Source organism: Geotrypetes seraphini, chromosome 8 (assembly GCF_902459505.1).
Source record: "Geotrypetes seraphini chromosome 8, aGeoSer1.1, whole genome shotgun sequence".
Classification (NCBI taxonomy): domain Eukaryota; kingdom Metazoa; phylum Chordata; class Amphibia; order Gymnophiona; family Dermophiidae; genus Geotrypetes; species Geotrypetes seraphini.
The window spans coordinates 138,815,208-138,828,926 of NC_047091.1; the positions used below are offsets into that span (position 1 = coordinate 138,815,208).

The following is a 13,719-nucleotide window of genomic DNA, read 5'->3' on the forward strand; positions in this document are numbered from 1 at the left end:
ACATAGTCGCCTCAATCGTAAAAATTGGCTATGAGGAAGACTATTTTTAAGTTGTTGCGGATGGAAACTGTGGTAGCGAAGTAGGCTATTTCTATCGGTGGCTTTGCGAAAAATAGTTGTTAACAAAGACCCCTGAGATTTAAAAATAGTCATATCCAAAAATGATATCTCACGATTATTGATGGTAGCTGAGAACTGGATATTAGGGTCTACTTGATTTAACCAAGTAAGAAAAGAGTTGAATGTCTGGATATCAGATTTCCAAATGCAGAAGATGTCGTCCAAATAACGTCTCCAAACTGTGATATTCTGAAACCAGTGGGATGTATAGATGTGTTGTTCCTCCAATTGCGCCATATACAGAGTAGCCACGGAGGGAGCCAGGGAGGCCCCCATAGCAATACCGTGGGTCTGTAAATAGAATTCCCCATTACACCAGAAAGAGAAACCGTTGGTATGTGTACAACAATTCTCCCATCTGGCTTACGATATTAAGAATATTATTCTTACACATTGGCACATCATTCAATTAACTTTGGGACCTGATTGCGAGCCTCCAATATTCGCCTTTAAAAGAGCTAAAAACTTGGGGGAACTTATTGGTCATTATAAACACAAACAAAATAATACCCTGGATGTGATGGGCCACTATATCTGTGGCCATTGTCAATGGTGTGAATACACCCTAGAAGGAGAAACATGGAGTCATCCACACACAGGTCAAATCTTTACAGCCAAATCCAGAACTACTTGCAAAACTGATCATGTTATTTACATGATTATATGCCCTTGTCCAAAAATCTATATAGGGCGCACTACGAGACCCATGAATATTAGGCTCAATGAGCACAAGTCCCGAGTTAACACTGGAACTGAAACTGCTCCTTTAGTTCGCCATTGGACCTTAATGAAACATAAAATTTCCGATCTTAAATGGCGAATTATTGATACAGTACATATCGGGTGGGAGGGAGGCAATTATGAAAACAATCTAAATATTAAAGAACTTCGGTGGATGTATAAACTTAATACCATGCATCCCCATGGTCTGAATTTAACCAGTGATTGGCTAACTGTGAGTATATGAATGTGATTAAGAGCAGTGCAGAGAATGTGTGAAAGGTCCGTTGTTAGGGTGTTTATTGGCCAGAATTGGGTCATGTGATCAGGGGTTTTTGACTTATTAGTTCTCCGTATACCGGGAATTTTTCCCTTCCGGTTCATCAATTATGGATTTAGCTTTCAGCTAAGACATAGTATGGCTCTGGTAAGCTTTGTAGCAACTTTTTATACTGATTTACCATCTATTTATGTCACTGGGTTCGTTAAACATAAATGATTCTATTATCTGTTTTTTCACAGCGTTCTCTTTCCCCGACCCTGATGAAATAGTGAAACGCGTCGGTGGGGAATGAACCAGACCCAGTCCTTAAATAAAAGCTAAGTAATCGTTACCATAAGCTACTGTTGCTAGTATAAACTATTGTTGCTAAAATTATTAGGCACAAGCACTTTTTATAACTTTATAACTTATAAATAAAAAGTAAAAAAGTAAACTAAAAGATAAAATCACACACAATATGGTTCCTATGAGGACAGCTACCATTCGTTAAATACGTGTGGCACACTGAGGAACGTGATGTGTTTTTAGAGTTTAACTTTATTTAAACTCATTATTTTGGTGACTAATTTAAGTCTTACACTTTTTCAACACAGTGCCATAGCCAACCCACAAGAAAAGAAGATGCTCAGTCTGAAAAGAAATAGTCCAGTCATTGCCCTGTCTTCTCACACACCAGCCCTTTATAAAACAGCCACTTTATTTCCTCCTGCAAATAATTCTTTTGATGATATTCTGTATAATATTAAATCTTTTAAAGATCTTGTGAAAATCTCTCCAACTTATTTCTAATCATATTTGCCCATGTTTTATGAACAACTAGCACATATTGAAAGTAGCAAATAAAAACAACCCATGTGTTTGTTACTGATGACACCATTAAACAAGTCCTAGCTTCTTTTGTATGGACAATGGCATCATAAAATAGAAGCAAATAGCTTGAGTTTTATTAGCCAGCTTCAATGTGCAATAGTTATTTATTAAAAATTAAACAAATCCGAGTACTCAAAGCAGATCTACAGTACATAACCAACTAACCTGTCATGTTTTTACAAAGTGGTGTTCTGCTTAATGGAAGACTGGCCTAGGTAGGCAATGCTAGGAATGTAAAACTAGCCATTGATACTATCTTACCTTTAACACTTTCATTTGCTTAACCAGGAAAACATTCCAAGAGTGCAGTTCAAGCATCAATCTCTAAAGATTAGATGCTTCTATTTTGGTGATCTCTGAAGTCAATATATAGAAGGCACCTGGATTCCTCACAAATACCATTTTGTTAAAGAGGAGTGTTGACAACAAGCAAACAGCTTACTTACAGACTGTACAAATCTACCTTTCCCCATAACAAGGGCAACATTCTCATAAGAAGACAGTCACCCTGATAGACTTCAGAGGCAAGTCTGCCTACTCACAGTAAATTAAATCTACGGCAAGTAAGAGGTCGTTTAAATTAAGGGTAGATTAAATTAGCCCCAAAGCAAAGTCTTCCAGTTTTCTGGGTCTTTTCCATATAGCCATAGTAATGGATTGTAGTCTGTGGGATGACGGAATGTTAAGAATACGAGTACCAAGTATGATTCTCTAGCCTTAGCTGAATGGATATCTATGGCAGCTACCTATGAGAAGGCAAGTCTGGAAGCATTAGATACTACAGCAAGCTGTGCATATATGATGTTCCTCCAATAACCTTTGTGCAGTAACTGGAATTTTAAAACTTAGTTCCTGTGAAAAATATTAATATTACATATTTTTAAGTAGAACATTTTAGGCAACTTTTAGAACATGAATAGAAGAAACATTCAGTTAAATGAGTACATTTTCTAGGTGCACAAACTGCAGACTGGCAGATGAATTTAGGTTAGTTTTAGTCTTTGCTGTGATAAAGCAGTTGTTCTTCAGGGTAATAAAATATTACTTGCTCTTAAAACTAGTAGTGCTAATGGTACAGCTTGGCATAAGCAGCCTCCTCTGGTTTGTACATAAATGGGTAATTTTAATCCACTCATGCTTCTTTTCAAAATTACCTGGTAAGCAGATCTTTTTTTTGCTAGGAATGTAAAACTAGCCATTGATACTATCTTACCTTTAACACTTTCATTTGCTTAATTATTTCCCAAGGCAAAAAAGTCAAACTTCCTACTATTTGTATGCATGCAGAAAAAAAGACTGCAGTATTTCATCACTGCAATTAAGTGATGGCAGTGAGATTTGGGAGGAAGCACTGGAAATAAAAGTCGCACAGAATATTTTTGTAGGACAACAAAAGTGGAAGGGATAACCAAGGCACAAGTAATCATAAATTAAACAAAAAACTTCAGCTACTTATATGACATGTTCCTTTCAGGCCATTTAAGCTTGAATTGAAACAAAAGCTTCTTCGAAGCAGAAGTTTACCAAGTTTACAACAACCTAAACCTATAGGTTCCAGCTAGGAAATCCAAACAAGGGCCTTTTGTCTGGCAATGCAAAAATGCTAGTGCATGGACTCAGGATTTGGCCCTTCCAATTTTAAAATATGGCAAAGAAGAGGGAGAATCATTTTGGGAGATACAAATTGGAGTGACATTGCATTTTAGCAAGCCTGCTTCTTGTTTAACTGCATAACCATCTTCATAAGAAAATTACATTCTTCTATATGTCATCATATAGAAGTATTCAGACTGTCCAATGATGGCTATGGTTTGGTGATGCCATAGAGGAGAAACCTTGCACAATTTTCTGCAGCAAGATTGGTTCAGCAGGTCTTCCCAACTAACAAAAACATTATGTAAAATTGTTTGGACTTGGATACCTGATCTGTGGCTTTTGTACTGTATTTACACTGTACTACAACTGATTTTTAACATATAGTTTAGATCAGATGACATAATGACAAAAGCAAATTTGGTAACACAAAATATCTAGCTTTCTCTTTTTCTGATTTCTTTTCAGACATGTTTACATTTAATAGGGAGAGAAAGCAACAAAAGTAACAGTGCAAAAACACTTGTGCAATATAGGGGAAAGGGTCTTCCAAATAGAAAGCAAATACTATCAGGTGTGCTGTGACTTAAGAAAGTATGAAGGTGCAGGAAATGTGAAATTTCAGGATTAAAAAAAGCAATCCGCTGCATTTAACATTTAATTTAAGACCCCACTGTAATGTTTGGGGTGTAGTTTCCAAAGCAGCCCAAGGACGGGCGATCACTATATAGTGATGTGACCATGGGACATCAGGAGTCTCCTCCAGAACCACAGAATTTTTCGGTTATCACTTTTTACCCCCTTTAACTTCTGCTTCTCTGATTGCCACTGCACAGCAGCTGGAAGTCATTGCACAATTCACTGTGCATTTAATCAAGCACACCTGGGTTCCTTACAGGGCACAGTCAATGGCTTTAGAACTGCACAAGTGCAGCTAATGCAAAGAGATGGAATGGCTCCAACTGAGGACAAGCACAGGTCCTGCTATGAGCAGCAAGTATTTGATTCTAATTTGAAAACATTAGGCACCTTCTACATATAACAACATTCAAGGAAAATAAATGAACATAGATCATAAAAATAAAGCCTCTTCATCTTTGAAAGGCACTCAAAATTAAGTTACTAAAATTTCTGATCCCCCCCCACTTAATTTACAATATTTTCCAACCATAAGCTTCAAATAACATTAAAAACACCAAAACAGAACACAAAAATATAAGATTATAAACAGACATAAAATTTCTTACTGCTCAAGGACATTAATATACCAGCTCCTTTAACTCCACACGCTCCCATCATTTTAAATCTGTGATTCTGGCTACATTAAACTGCTGCTAAAGTGCTGCCCCCTCCACCCTGGTAGTAAAGGCAGATCTTCCTTTTTTCGCCTGATCTGCAAGTGCAAGGTTTATATATCTAGGAATCATCTTGTGCAAATTTTGCCCAGTGGGTGTAATGAGCTTTTTGCTCAGCTGTCTGCCAAGGCTTTTCATGAGCTTCAGCACAGCAGAGACACAGATTCAGCTAGGTTTCTTGTCAGTTTAAACTGGATGAGACTTTGAAGTTCTTTCTCCAATTCCTATGCCCCTTTAATCACATAGAGAAAAGGCTCGTACCTGGGAAGAAAGTTTTACTCATTTCTGGGTGCTCCTTGTATTTTTGATATGGTTATTAAATTCAATGCAGAACTCTGAACATAAGTCTTTTTTTCAAACAAATAAATATTAAAAAAGAACAGCTTTGTTTAACAGAGCTGAATGTTTTTGGGAATTCACCAACGAAGACATACATCATTGATTCAACAGCATCTGCTCATCAGCACAGTGATCACTTTTCTCCGTTTCCTTTGGGGATCCTGCTAGAGAGCCGAGGTCCACGGCAGTGAGTTCCATCAACTGTCCCTCCATCTGAGTCCATGAGGACATAGATTCGTGCACAGTGACAGTATGTTCCTCCATCTGGCGCTGCAGACTGTCCATCTCTTGCCTACAGGGAGAACACCAAGAGTATGAACAGCAAACCAGGCTTAAACATTTTATGTATTTATTTATTTATTCATTCATTCAATTTTTTGGCCCTTCCACCCAAAGGAGCTCAGAATGGATTGCAAATCAGGTACTCAAGCATTTTCTATATCTATCCTGGCAGGCTCACAATCTTTATAATATACCTGGGGCAGTGGAGGATTAAGTGACTTGCTCAAGCTCACAAGAGCAGTGCAGGGTTTGAACCCACAACCTCAAGGTGTTGAGACTGTAGCTCTAAGCACTACACCACACTCTCAGATCAAGAGGAATCAGGTTCATCTTGAATTTCAAACATCAGTAGCCAGAATGTTAGCCCAAGTACAATGTTGAACATTTGCTATAATTCTACCACAGTACTAAACCTACAGGTGCACCGATTACATTCCCATTGTACTAATGTACCTGGATAATTAAACAGTGACAACAGTAGACAATAAGAAAATCAGGCATATCTTATTAACATACTTGAGTTGCTGAAGGCAGCTGTTCAGACTTTTTAAGGGCTCCTTGCTTACAGCTGTTGGTGGCTTCAGGAGCTCTTCTAGGAGCGAGGCAGGGACTGGGCAGTCAGGAATCTTCACTGGAGTCACAGGATTGGAAGGATTGTCTCCTTTCAGCTCCTTCCTCTGTTTAGAGATATGCTTTGGTTACTAAAAGTACATGGCTGTGAGAAACCCAAGGATTTTATATGTTGAATTCCAGGTAAGGGTGAGGTTGTTGAGGTGTGTTGGCAGTATATATAGAAAATATGCTTAAATAGTATTGAGAAATAAAATACCTCAAAACCATTCTACATGACTCCTGCACAGCCAAGGTAACCTTCAGAAGAGCAATGGATTGTAAATTGCTAAGAGAACGTGAACTTTTGGTCGCTTATTATCTGATATTATTGGTATCTCTGAACATAATACATACAATTATAGCTAATAGGATATATTGGCATGCAAGATAAAGAACACAAGGCCTGTTATATTGTTACTAGTGACCCAAAGAAAGTGGAGTTAAGTCTCCAGCTCTGTAATTCCTTGCTCCTTAGAAACATAGAAAATGACGGCAGAAAAGGGCCATAGCCCATCAAGTCTGCCCACTCTAATGACCCACCCCCCTCGTCTTTACCCCCCTAGAGATCCCACATGCGTATCCCATTTACTTTTAAAATCTGGCACACTGCTGGCCACAATCACCTGCAGTGGAAGTTCGTTCCAATGATCAACCACCCTTTCGGTGAAGAAATACTTCCTGGTGTCGCCATAAAATTTCCCACCTCTGATTTTTAGCGGATGCCCTCTTGTGGCCGAGGGTCCTTTAAGAAAGAAGATATCATCTTCCACCTCGATATGGCCTGTGTTGACAATAACCTAGTTCCCATGTGCACAGTATTACTACAATGAGTTACAAACACCAGGCTAAAATATTAATGCTAGATGTGGTTTATAGTGTAGTAATATTGTTTAAAAAAAGCACCGCAGCCTCTTCCCCAAGTTAGATGAAATGTCAAGCTTTTCTATTTTGCCACCAAAATTTGTAGATGGGCTGAATATAAGAATTTTATAAATAAATACATCAAAATAAACATGACTAACATCACTAATACTTGTGGGACAGCACGAAAGAGAGAATCCATACTTCTTCAGAGCAGAGAGACTAAAAGCATGAGTTCATATGAAATTATAAATAAAACACCACTCTGGTCTAAGAAGAGTGATCTGTTGCAGTCCTACCCACCTTCTTCATTCTGCCATGCTTCAAATCCAGCTTCAGTTGTTGGTTCTGCTGCAGCAGCGTCTTCATGCTGTTCTTTAGCTCCGTCACTTTAGCTTGCAGCATAAATTTGTCCTTCTGGGTCATGGACAGATCATCCCGTGCTACTTCCAGCTCTGCTTTTATATTCTGCAGACAAATTATATTGTTATGTTTATTAATATTTCAGCCTTATATTGTGTTGCAAAATGCCAGGTTCATTCATTTTATTAAGCTAAGGAAGTGGAATTTTATCAATTTAAACTGGGAAATTAATGCTCGAATAGTTCAACCCTTTGCTGCTGTCTGCCATGCAAAAACTGCTGCCTATGCTACAATTGTACTGGGATATGAGCATCTCAGGACTCAAACAGTAGCACATGTACTTCTGAGAAAGGCCAAGACTTACCCCCTCTTTTACTAAGCTGCGCTAATGTTTTTAGCGCACTATGACAAATCTAGCTCTCCTCCTAGCTTCGTCACAGGATTAACTAGGAAGAGCAGTAAGCCCCTATGCAGAAAAGCTGACCAGGTTGGCTCTGCTGAGTATGATAGCGCTGACCTCTCTTGCACCGAGACTGACGAGACAGACAATGACTGCCAGGGAGAGTTCAGGCCAGCCGCAGGTCACTCTTCCAAGCCTGCTGTTAGAGCTCATAAGACCTCAGGAGCCAGGAAACTACATCTCCCAGAAAGGCAGAGAACTAGCAGGAAGCTGTCATGTGAGCAGACACAGCTGCAGAGGGAGCTTTCTCCCTTCCCCCTCTTCAGAGCAGGGAGGGGTGGCTTGGAGCCAGTTAAAGCGAGGCAGCTCAGAACCAGAGAGAGAAAGGAGCAGAGAGGCTGGGAACGTGAGCCTAAGAGGCAGCATAACTCAGCTCCCCAGCTGAAAGCTGCAGAGCTGGGATGAGACTGTGAGATGGTGGATATTAGAGAATGACACGGTGGCGGTTTACCCGCGGCCACCGCATTTTAGCCGCGGGTCACCCGCCGAAAACGGGGAAGAAAACTAGCAGTCGCTGCGGCGACGGGGACAAGGCCATTCACCGCCCGCGGGGCGGTGAATGGTCTTGTCCCCGCAGTGAGGCATGAAGGATCGCGCGGTCCCCGCAGCTCACACCCGCCTGCCCAATCGATTCTAGTGTTTAGCCAGCTCTCTCCCTTCTCCTCACCTTAGTTTGTAGATTTTCTTTTTCGGCAACCCGCACGCTATCAGAGAGCCGCGCACGCGCGGCTGCTCAGTGTTCAATCTTCTGCTCTGACGCAACCGGAAACAGGAAGTTGCAGCAGAGCAGAAGATTGAACACTGAGCAGCCGCGCGTGCGCGGCTCTCTGATAGTGTGCGGGTCGCCGAAAAAGAAAATCTACAAACTAAGGTGAGGAGAAGGGAGAGAGCTGGCTAAACAATAGAATCGATTGGGCAGGCGGGTGTGAGCTGCGGGGACCGCGCGATCGCTAGTGTTCCCGGCTCAAATTGGAAGGAGGGAGAAATTGGAAGAAAGGGAAAAGGATTCTGGGCCAAGGGGAAGTCGGAAAGAAAAACCCACAGCAGGAAAGAAAGGGAAGGACAGGCAGGTGAGCCAGATGCTAGAAGCAGGGGGGGGGGGAAGAAAGAGGGAAAAAAGCTAGATGGGGTTGAAAAGAAGAGACACACTGGTATGGAAGAGGAAGATAGGGGAAATCTGGACACAGGAAGGTAACAGAAAGAGGGGAAATTATGTGCATGGGGCATAGGGACAGAGACATAAAGGGGACATGCCATGGGGATGGTATATGGACACAGGGGGGGCAATGACAGATACATAGGGGAGATATTAGAAATGGAAAAAATAGGAGCACAGAAGCGAGATGGTTTGTGGGGATGGGACAGGGACCGAGCTCGCAGGCTCCAGTGGCTTGCACAAATTACATTGTAACGTGCTATGAAAATAAGAGGGAGGAAGGTAGATAGATAAGCCACGTGAGAGGAGCTGAAGGGTAGTAGAAAGGAACAGATGGTAAAGGAGGGAGGGAAGGGTGGTGGTGGAAAGGAATAGGACAGACATTGAAGGAGGGTGGAGAGGAACAGACCCCGAAGGGAAATGTGGAAGACAGAGTGGGAAGAAGACAGATGCCAGACTATGCGGGAGCGGAGGGAAGAAGATGGGTGCTAGACCAATTGGGGGGGGGGGGTTAAGGGAGAGGCACAGTAACAGCAAATGGAAGACACAGAGAGAAGACACACAGTGGATGGAAGGAATTCAATGAGAAGATGTGGAAAGCAGAAACCAGACAACAAAGGTAGAAAAAAAAATTATATTTATTTATTTATTTTTTGCTTTAGGATAAAATAGTATATTAGTTGTGTTGATAAAAATTTATAAACAAAGCCCTGCCAGCTGAACATCTCTTTCTCTAGTTCAGCAGCAGGAACTTTGATTTATAAGAAAGGAATAAGCTAAATATTACAGTACTAAGGCTTATATGGATGCAGCGGGGACGGTGACGGGGCGGTGAATGGGATGGCAGTGGCGGTGACGGGGCGGTGAAAGGGATGGCGGTGACGGTGACGGGGCGGTGAAGGGAACGGCGGTGACGGGGCGGTGCAGAGGATGGTGGGCCGGTGACGGGGACAGATTTTTTCCCCGTGTCATTCTCTAGTGGATATGTCAGAGGTGTCTGAATCAACCAGTGAGAAACATTTGGAAAGCTGGGAACCCATGGATATCGGTATGCCCAGTGTGTCTAATGAGAGGTTGGAAGCCATGGACATGAGCTGAAAGGCTGGAAGTGTTATGATACTTTTTCTTACCTGTTTTTGTGAAGTTTTGGGACTGAGTTTATTTTGTGTACAGCAGAATTGTCTAAACTTTCCAGAGCTAGGCTCTGAAGAATTCTTTCACACAGTTTGTTGCCTTGAATTGCTTAAACATTGGCAAACTACAGAGCATTTCTGCTTTCTCTCCTCTCCACACAGCTGGAGGCTAATTATCTATAGATAAGCTACTGCAGGGAACGTCAGCCACGGGGAAGCTCCGTTTGTTTGAGTTCCCTAGCTACAGGCAGACTGAGTTCCAAGTTGAACAGTTTACCTTTTGGCTTTGAAAAGTTTTATTTTTCATGCCACAAGAATCTTGTGTACTTTTCCCTACTGCTCCTTCATAGGAAGAGAGCATGTCTAAACCTATCTGTACCATTTAAGGCTGGTGAAGAGGTCTGAGTTGCAAAGACTAAAGTCCAGCCACAATTCTGGTTTGTGGTTTTTTGTTTCTGTTTTTGAAATAAGAATCGGACTATTGTTTGTGAAGCCAGTGTGGCCAGGTTGGCCCAGCATTTTATGTTTTGGTTCTTGAACAAATGTATTAGAAAGTATTGCAGCTTGCTGATAACACCAGAGCAGCCTGACCCAGGGTCAAAAATAAAAGTATATCTTTATTTTGGACATTTCTGGCTCAATGCTGGTGTTAGCGTCTAGCGCGTGCGCTAAAACCGCTAGCACAGCTTAGTAAAAGGAGCCCTTAATAGCAATCAGCTAAATAACCAGATCTCCATCCTGCTGGAGAGACAGATTTTATTTAAAAGGTGGTTATGGAAGGCACAAAGCCAAAGGGTTTGGAAAAATAAGCCCCTATGTATATATTTATTTATCTACCTAAATTTCCAGGTGTGTCATGCTGAATATTAGGGTAATCTCCATATGCTCATGAGCTGTGTAGAAGGAATCCACTCCAGCTTTTCAATTTCTTTTTCTTCACCAAAGAACTCTGCTGCCCCCTTCAGTTTTTCCTTTTGCATGTAAGTCGGAAGAAGGTTTTTTTATCTGCTCTGTATATTTTTTTTTTGTGTGTATGTTTTTTTCAGTTTTTGGCTGCTTTCAGTGCTCAGAGCTCCCCAAATTGGGGGTGGTAGCTCTGCCTGTGTGGAAGAGAAGAAGACTGGAGATCTGCAGCTGATAGGCTAATCTCTCTGTGGTACCTGTTTGCCAGCCTGCAGAAACTTTTGTGGATTTCAGGATCTGAACCCCTAGAAGCTTTGATTTCCTACTGGTTCGCAGGGGCTTGCATGCAAGCCATTAGGCATCTGCAGGGAGCAGAGTGGGGCTCTACAGGGTGCAGGCTGCGTTACGCCTCTGCCTCCCCCCCCTTATTCCCACATCTGCAGGTCCGTGGGAGTTTGAGGTTCAGTCAGACATCAGTCTGACTAGCAGCTCAAAGATTTGCAGGAACAATTCCATTAAGGCAGTGACTACTTCTCCCAGATCCAGCTATTTTTAGAGCTGAGGCAGGCTGTAGCAAATTTACAGCACATGACACAGTATGTAATGCTATTGTAGCCTATGAGAAAAATTGAGGAAGTGGGGTCTGAAAAGGCTAGTTTTCAAGGTTTCTGCCAAGTCTTTTAGGATCCCCACACCTCTAAAATCCTGTTTTTTGAGTTTTTTTGTTTTCAGTTAAGTTATTTTTGAGCCATTTTTGGCTCCAAAACACTGCCGCGGTGGCCATCTTAGATTTCCCAATTTTTTTTCAAAGTTCTCCAAAACCTTCAAAACACCTTGTTTTGCCTCATGACTAGCAGGGATGGAGCCTTTAGTTTCTTACCTCTAATTCATGCCAAATTTGTGCTGGATGGATGCCGGAAGAGCACCCTTGTGCAGCAAGCGAAGGGGGAGCAGGCGCTTCGAGTTTAACCTCCCCAAAGGTCTCTAGGGCTGAGGAGCCTTTGGAGTGTCTGTAAACTAGGAGAAAATCTCTTCCAGAGCCCTGTTCTTGAGGCTAGTAGACCCCAGTGTAAATTCAGATCTGGTTTTTTTTGTGAGCATCCACTCACTGGAACATGAGCTGAAATCACCAACTCCTGCCACACTCTGACATACCTGCAGTAATGACTGAACACCTTCCAGTGCCTTCTCACTATGCTGTCCATTCAGGTCTAGGTGTTGTTTCAAGGACTGAATTTCTCGCTCTTTTTGCTCTACCTCCCACTTCAGATCTTCCACCTAAGAAGAAAGCACATTCAAGTAACATATTTCAGCAGACTGCAATTAAAATGCAAATTTCTCTTATCAATATTCATTTTGGACATAAGGAAAACTTGTCAAGGGGTCATCTATAGCTGAAGCAGCCAGTCCCTGGTCAAACTGCAGCAATAGTTATTCCATTAAGATACAGTGGGAAGGGAAGAGATATTCTTACCTCTTGGCTGATCATAGGCTGCTTGTTGAGATGTTCATCCAGCTCTTTTTGCAGATGCTGAAGCTGCGAACGAGCTTCTGCCAGTTCTTGCTTGAATTGAGACACTTCTTGTGAATATGTTTGGTCCTGGGCCCTGCAAATGTAGAAAATCTTCATCTTATTCTAATAGCTAAATGACTCTCTCTATATTCACAGTCCTTGGGACACACCTAGCCAGTCAGGTATCCTGAAAACCTGATTGGCTGGGTGTTTTCCGAGGACTGGGTTGAGAACCCCTGATCTAGCAAGATGCATCTGAGCTTACATAATCCAAATTTCATCTCTATATAATTTATGCCTGTCTGATAAATTCTCAACTAAGTTAACTATCCATTATATCCAATGAAACATAGAAACATGATGGCAGATAACAGCCAAATGGCACATCTAGTTTGCCTATCCACAGCATCCACTATCTCTTCCTCTCCCACGCTTTCTTGAATTCAGACAGTCTTTATAGAATGCTTTTATAAAACAGACCAAAATGTATGACTTTAGCTCAGTCCTTACTATTTACATCATTTATGCTGAAGACATTCAGTTACTTTTCCCTCTTAATCCAGCAGGCACTACTGAAATCCACTAACACAAATAAGCACCTGGCTGCAAGACAACAGACTACACGTCAATCCAATTAAATTTAAGACCCTTTTGTTCACTCATGCCCAAAAACTTGCTGCTCCTATTGTCCTCAATAAAGTGATTGTTTCAGAAGTGTCATCCATCAAAATACTGGGGTTCACATTAGATAATAAATTAAATTACTAAAAACAAAATTTTACAAGTCACTTAACGCAGCTTTTGTAAACTAAAACATGATTCACTGTATTAGATCCTTGCTTGATCCTTCAGTTCTCAACATCTGATTCATTCTTTGGTCATAACTCAACTACTGTAATGCATTATACAATGGCATCCATCAGAAACTATTACAATGTCTCCAACTTATCCAATATATGGCCATAAAACAAATTACAGGATCACACAAATACAACCATGTTATTCCCCTGCTTAGAGCTGCCCATCGGTTACCTATAAAACACAGAATTACTTATAAAATTCTCATCTTCAAAATCTGTAAATTGCATATTCCTCTTTACTTAGATTGCTTACTTACTCCTTACACACCCTCTTATACACTGTAATTGTTACAACA

At 41.3% G+C, this 13,719-nt stretch overlaps 1 protein-coding gene across 4 annotated transcripts in view; it reads right to left on the minus strand.

Moving 5' to 3' along the window:
• Nucleotides 1–1,644: 1,644 nt before the first annotated feature.
• Nucleotides 1,645–13,719, minus strand: part of GOLGA3 (golgin A3) — a 113,601-nt gene continuing 101,526 nt past the window's right edge. For all 4 annotated transcript variants that reach the window (XM_033954751.1, XM_033954752.1, XM_033954754.1 and 1 more), the window contains exons 20-24: nt 12,525–12,657; nt 12,206–12,328; nt 7,339–7,503; nt 6,079–6,239; nt 1,645–5,572 (exon numbers count right to left, since the gene is read on the minus strand). In XM_033954751.1, the coding sequence (XP_033810642.1) occupies nt 5,377–5,572; nt 6,079–6,239; nt 7,339–7,503; nt 12,206–12,328; nt 12,525–12,657 (778 nt within the window). In that variant the 3' untranslated portion in view covers nt 1,645–5,376. The remainder of the gene's footprint in view (nt 5,573–6,078; nt 6,240–7,338; nt 7,504–12,205; nt 12,329–12,524; nt 12,658–13,719) is intronic.